Source organism: Diadema antillarum, unplaced genomic scaffold (genome assembly GCF_040938485.1).
Source record: "Diadema antillarum isolate AM-2024a unplaced genomic scaffold, OU_Dant_1.0 scf00000120, whole genome shotgun sequence".
Taxonomy (NCBI): Eukaryota; Metazoa; Echinodermata; class Echinoidea; order Diadematoida; family Diadematidae; genus Diadema; species Diadema antillarum.
In genome coordinates, this window is record NW_027271009.1 from 753830 (window position 1) to 761459 (window position 7630).

The 7630-nt window shown below is 41.7% G+C and overlaps 1 protein-coding gene across 1 annotated transcript in view; it reads right to left on the reverse strand.

The window, feature by feature from the left end:
• Positions 1–7630, reverse strand: part of LOC139720061 (sorting nexin-21-like) — a 38210-nt gene extending 30580 nt beyond the window's left edge. The window contains exon 1 of the mRNA XM_071631434.1: positions 7356–7630. Within this exon, the coding sequence (XP_071487535.1) occupies positions 7356–7542 (187 nt within the window). The 5' untranslated portion in view covers positions 7543–7630. The remainder of the gene's footprint in view (positions 1–7355) is intronic.

A 7630-nucleotide genomic window follows, 5' to 3' on the forward strand; every position in this document is an offset into this window, starting at 1 on the left:
TTTATGCCAAATCAGCACGGAACTAAAGTTTTCTTAGGGAAATTCATCATGAGTGACTTGTGCTGAAACCGCCCAAGAGGACACTGTGCACAACACGTCTACGTCTACTGCAGATACGTGCATGGACTAGCTGAACGACTCGTCTTGTGAGTAACACTGTGCGTGAATAAACCGATTATTTTATCATCCATGCTGCTCATCAACGAATAACGATACGAATACATATCATCGGATTGATGAACGCTTTGCAGAGCATTCTATATTCGTTTCTACATCGTAAGATATAGCTGTGTAGCTCATACAAAATGTTGTCAGAACATTTTCGTCACACGAATCACTGACATTCGCCGCATTGGACAGTTGCAGTTCTGTAAACAAGCATTATCGACGCGCACCGTATCCAAGTACGCGCAATACCCGAGCGTTTCATTCAAGGACTTCCATTGTTGACGTAACAATAGACCAAGTTCGCATTACCTGAGCGCACCGTATCCATTGACATCCATTGTTGACATAACAATAGAAGACGCAGATAGACGCGTATTATCCTGGACTGGCCAGAATTGTGTTTATCTTATCGGCATAGCAACGTGTATTGCGACATCATTGCTTCTACTGGGACCATCACTCAGCGGAAGGATATTTCTGACAGAGCATACGCAGTATCGCAGTTCATCTACCCTGCAAGCTACAACGTAGCGAGGACGGACAATCAAGACACGGCACGATCCAGACTGACATTGAATCCATGCAACCAGATAAAAGAAATGAGAATGAGTACAATTTATTAAACTATCTCAGACATTTGAACACTTGCGTGTGGGCAATTACATACATTCGTTATTTGTGCACATGAATGTTTAGACATACAATTGTATTCCATCTGTGTATTACTGTGGTAATCTTGACATCTAGACATGTTTCGATGTATTTTGGAGAGTGTATATTATTGATACATGTATATCAGTAGTGATTTTGTGTCACATATTTCTGTGTTTGCAAACTATTATTGATTTGTTTACTTTGTAAACTATATCTGTAACCGTTCAGCCGTATAAGTTTGCACAGTGTGACGTTGATATCAAGCATTGTATCATTTGTATCTCCAACTCAATCTAAATCAAAACGCACGATGGCAAAGTATCCAGAAATGAATTGGAATAGTGCTGATGTGCCGGAAGAATTCAAGTTATTCAAACAACGCATGGAGTTATGCTTCCAAGACAACGATGTCCAAGACCCAAAGAAGCAAGCAATCAAAATCAAAATTGCAGTAGGAAATGAAGGTTTGCGTAGAATTAACGCATCCGGTTTATCCAGTGAGGATCAAGAAAAACCTGCAATGTTGTGGTCTACTCTTGAAGGTCAGCTGAAAGTCAAGCTAAATTTTCGCATCCACAGACTGGAGCTGATGCGATATCGTCAACACGCAAATGAAACTATCGACGAATTTGTAAATAGATGCCGGAGTAAAGCCAAAGAATGTGACTTTACCGAAAATGAGCTCTCAGAACGCGTGACAGAGCTAGTCATTGCGTCTACACCTATTGAGGCGTTCCAGAAAGATCTTCTAAACCAACCCAAAGGCTACAAGATAGCAAACCTCCTTGATGAAGGCAGGAAATACGAAGCCATAGCCGTAGGCAAACAGTGTCTTCGTTCGATCGAGTCCTCTGCAAGCAACGTAGATGCTCTATCACATAACCAAGATAGACGCAAGAAGTGTGGTAACTGTGATTTGAATCATCCACCACGAAAGTGTCCAGCCTACAGAGACATTTGCAAAGCATGTGGTTCCAAAGGACACTGGGCTAAATGCTGCAGAAAGACAAAACACAGAAAAGTGCTTCGAGGACGAAGTCCAAGCAGAGGACGCCAAGGTGGTAACCGCAGTTTTTCACCACGAAGACAGAAGACACCCACCAGGCAACCAACCAAACAAAAGGTAGCCGAGTTCTCCAAAGAGCCAGAAGGAGAAACCCAGGAAGATTTTGAGGAATTTAACACTATCGTACTGGGAAAAGACCTAGACGCATCTATCAATTCTGTGCATCAGAAAGAAGCATTCGTGAAGATTGGAATTATCTGTCCCAGCAAACGTGGACAACACATCTTACATGCAAAGGTCGATACCGGAGCGAGTGGAAATACACTCCCTCTACGGACAATCAAGGCCATGTATGGAAGCAGGTGGCAAGCAGTTGTACACCCGACTTCAGCACGTCTTACCGCATACAACGGTTCCCCGATACATTGTTTGGGCACCCTTCAGATCACGTGCAAGTACAAAGACTCCGAGTGGAGAGATCAACTTTTCTACGTGGTCGATGTCTCAGGACCAGTGATAATTGGACTACCTATGTGCAGTGAGTTACACGTGGTAACAATCCATGAGATGCACCCTCAGAGTCGTAGTCCAACTAACAGACCGTCTCCGTTGAAATCTGTCAAGGACCTGCAAGTGCTCTATCCGCAACAGTTTGATCGTATTGGTAACTTTCGTGGAGAAGCAACACTACATGTCAAAGAAGGAGCTGTCCCCACCATTGATGCTCCAAGAAAGTGCAGCGTCCACATCAAAGACAAACTCAAGGCTGAGCTTGACTCAATGGAGAAGCAAGGCATCATCAGACAAATCGACTATCACACCGACTGGTGTAGTTCGATTACTACAGTTCTCAAGAAAGATGGATCCTTGAGAGTATGCCTAGATCCCAGGAGATTAAACCAGAATCTCAAACGATGTCCCCACAAGATTCCAACTCTTGAAGAGGTCAACCCAGCTTTCTCCGGAGCAAAGTATTTCTCTAAGCTCGACGCGAAATCCGGATATTGGTCTGTTCACCTATCCAAAGAATCCCAGGAGCTGACAACTTTTCGTACTCCATTTGGCAGATACTGCTACACACGCCTACCTTTCGGACTTTCTGTCAGCCAAGACTTGTTCCAGCAACACATGGACCGTATCGTTGGTCAAGTAGATGGATGCATCTGTATCGCTGATGATATTGCAGTTGTTGGACGTACCGAGGCAGAGCATGACAAAAACCTCCATAGACTGATGGAAGTTGCCCAAAGAGAAGGGCTTGTCTTCAACAGTAAGAAGTGTATCATCAAAACTGACAGCATCAACTTCTTCGGCTCTGTATATACCAGAGATGGCATCCGCCCTGATCCACAGAAGATTGAAGACATTCATGCCATGCCAACACCTCAAGACAAAGAAGATCTACAGAAGTGCCTTGGTCTTCTTAACTATCTCGCTCCACACATTGCCAACTTCTCTGAAAAGGCATCACCATTACGTGAACTACTGAAGCGAGATGTGCCATTCACATGGCAAGACGATCATCAACATGCCTTCAACGAACTCAAGAAAGCGATCTCTGCAGAATCTTGTTTGCAGTACTATGATCCAAGGAAGACAACGATCCTAGAAGTCGACGCATCATCAAAAGGCCTAGGAGCTTGCTTGATGCAAGAAGACAAACCTGTCGCATTTGCTTCAAAGTCTCTCTCATCGTCACAAGCTAACTACTCCAACATAGAGAGAGAAACGCTAGCCCTCGTGTTTGGAACACAACGTTTCCACACATACCTGTTCGGAAACCAGTTCACTGTCCAAACTGATCACAAACCCTTAGAGATGATCACCAGAAAGCCACTGAGATGTGCGCCACCACGTTTGCAGAGACTTCTCATCAAAATTCAAGGCTATGACTATGATGTCAAGTACAAGCCAGGCAAATCGATGATCATATCAGATGCTTTGAGCAGAATGCCTAATCCAAGCCAGAATCAAGACGTTCCCCTTGATGTCAATGTGGAAGAGATCTGTGAGGAAATCGACATATCACAGATTGACCTTATCTTCTTTGGACAAAAGAAGAGAAATGAGCTGCAACAAGAGACGTCGAGAGATCCTACCTTGCGAGCTCTGTGGCAAATCGTCACGAATGGTTGGCCAGACACAATCAAGGAAGTACCTAGAGAGGTCAGAACATTTTGGCCATACCGCGATGAAATCGGAGTATCAGATGGTGTACTTTTCAAAGGCAATCAAGTCATCATTCCCACAGACCTCAGACAAGACATCCTGAATCAACTTCATCAGGGTCATCAAGGTATTGAACGTACCCGCAGACTAGCAAGGGAAACCGTGTATTGGCCGAACATCAATAAAGACATTGAGCAAATCTCAAAGAATTGCTATGCCTGCCAAGAAAATCAGGTCAAGCAACAAAGAGAACCCTTGCAACCTCACGACATACCAACTTCGCCGTGGACGAAGCTTGGAACTGACTTGTTTACTTTGAACAAGGAAGAATACCTGTTGGTGACCGACTACCATTCAAAGTATCCAATCGTTCGCAAGTTGACGGATACATCCAGTGCGGCAGTCGCAAACATACTGAGTGGTATCTTCAGTCTTTTCGGACCACCAGCAACTCTGATATCAGACAATGGTCCACAATTCGTTGGAAGACCATTCCAAGAGATGTGTGAGAAATGGTCAATTGATCACATTACATCGTCTCCGCGATATCCAAGATCCAACGGACTCGCTGAACGCATGTTACAAACTGTGAAAGGAATCATGACCAAGTGTACCAGAACTGGACAAGACATCCAGACAGCACTACTACATTTTCGTGCCACACCAATCGACTCCAACCTACCATCACCTGCTGAATTACTCTTTGGAAGACCAATCAGGACAACACTTCCAAGTCACCACTTGACCAAACAATCGTCTACGCCTGATTTGTTGTTTCAGAGACAGGAGAACATGAAACACAATCACGACTTGCATGGAGGTAGGGATTTACCACCTCTGCACGTTGGACAGAAAGTGAGAGTTCTGAATCCCAAAGACAACACTTGGCTTCCTGCCGAAGTGAGCAAAGTACGTCAGGAACCAAGATCCTATGAAGTAGCAACTCCCAACGGTAGCATTTTGACGAGAAATAGATCTCACCTGAGAGAGATGCCAACTGGAACGAAACCAATAGTTCAAAAACGGGTTCATTTCGAAGACGACGGCAGGAGTGAGGAAAGGAGACAACATCCAGACAGAAGACAAGGACAATCTGACAGGAAGTCAGTCTCTACCCGGTACATAACGCGATATGGACGTGAAGTCAGACCCCCATCGCGGTACCAAGAGTAATGCAATGCTGGAAGATAAACTAGCAGCATTGTCAGTGTAAATAATATATTCATTATGTTTAGTGTAGATTTATTTACAGCACATTTGTGTAACCAAGTGATACACATCATTTTATTTCACAAGACAATATTTGAAATTTAAGTCAGGAACCATAACAACTACGACATATGCTACATTTATCAAAATGGTTGTTGCATGCTATATATATATCTGTGTATAACTGTTAATCACATTTATGCATTGAAACTATGATGTAGCTGTTCACTAATTTCACATACAAAAGTTCATCTCAACTGAATGTTAAAAAAAAACAACAAACATACAAGCATATATAAATCATTTCCTGTGTTGATGATAATCTGAGTACACACTCAAATGCTAAATCATTATGTTTCTATTACATACATATGTACATTCCGTATGAATATAATTATTTCTGTTTCATATTATTAAAGATATCACGAAGATATACGTGAAATTATTTGTAAATATGCTGGTGTTAAACTGCATGCATTTTTGTGACAATAAGTTTGAATAACGTTATCGTTTTATTCGTTCTATCTTTCGATACCAGATATGTCGAGATTTGTTCAGTATGAAAAATGTAAAACTTATACTGATAAAAAAGAGTTTCTGATACTGAGTATATTGCATTTGTGAGACCGGCTGTTTCAAGAAGAATAGATTTTATTTGCCTCTCTGATTATGATTCAACGTATCTATGCAAATCTCAAACAAGCTTCCTCCATTTTTTTTTTCAGCATTTCGTGTCAGAGATTCACATTTATAATACTTGGAAGATCAATGTGAATGTTTCCATATGTACAAGTGCAGTTTAAAAATATTCGTCATTGTATCTTTTCAGAAGGAGGGGGATGTTGTGTTATATGAGCGCACTACATTTATCACAAGTGTACGCATATTCTATGTATTCTATATTTGAGTGATACGGTCAGAGTAGCAGTCATTACATGACGCTAGTTTGTGATAGTGGATTAAAGTTGTTCATTTTATCGTTAAACAACTATGTCCTCTGTTCATCATTGAATCTGGTCCACTATTACAACAGTTTCATGTAAGGAGGAACCAGTGACATGTGGGGAAACCACCTCAAATTTTAAGGGCACAATTCAATTTGTGATTCTTAATATGAATGGCAGAAATCTTAATCTCAGAAAGCAAATAAATAAATAAATAAAATAAGAGGGAAAGTTACCTCATTTTGAATACCCGTGTTTTGATAAAGTTGATTGATATCACACAAGCACACACACACACACACTCACACAAACACATACACAAAACACACACACATAATGCTTATTAAGAAATGATTATTTCTGGGTAAAGTATGAAGAAGTAAAGCAGTGACACAATGTGTCATTAGACTTGGGGGACATTTAAAAGGTACCGGTAATTAAAAAAGGGAATTCCACATCCATTCATGGTAGCTATGGAAACCGATGTACAAAATATTCACAGTAGTTTGTAACCAGTTTATCATGATAACAAAACATAACAAAACAAACTGACAAATCTACATTCTTTACATTGAATGCCTTGCACACTACTAGCTACTGCATTCTATGAAACGCATACTGAGTGGGGGCAGCAGTTGTTGTTTTTTTTTCCAATGCACAATACAATTTTATCTACTTATTTGTTTCTATGTGATTCTGTCATTCAAAACGTTCGCTGTCATTTATTTAAAAAGTGGGGGAACTGGCGAGTACATATCTGTGCATCTACAGTATAACACTAAAATGATGCTGTTCCTCCCAGCAGAGGTTGACGTAAAAAGATAATAATAGAAATAGAAGGAAAAGTGCATCCATGATGCAAATAATTCATGTTGCCCTTTTCAAAATCATGGCTATGGCTATGCACGCTACTTTTTTTTTTTGCCCTGAAATGAGATGAGGTGACATAATGTACCTGGTACAACAGACGATGGATTACAGTGCATTGTATATTTTGATAGGCCACGTGCAACGTTAACACTACACAGGCCTATATAGGAGGCGTGTGTGACTCATACTAGAATAATATTTTGACAAGATGACGAAGGCTAGCTACCTATTTATGTATGACAAACAGAATGGAGGAGCTCGTTCCGCAGTACCGTGGCTGGGTGTGTATCATTCACACCCGACTTGCTTGCACATACAACGGAGAGCTGGCTTACCTATACCCGAGCGCACCCCGATCAGTGTTCCGTCAGTACAATCCTCATCCGTGGGGCTCTGCAACGTCAGATGTCCGTTGAATTCCAAGTCAAAATCTTCGTCACCTAGTTCGCTGTCCGACGTCGCCGAGCTCACAGGATCGTCGATACTGATGTCGCATTCGATCTTCTTTCGCTGGGCTGCCATACTCGTCGGACTTCGGCGATATTCGCCTTCGAACAAGCCTGGTCACATCACGGTTTCTCATTGATGGGAGTATAACGCCATGTTACTG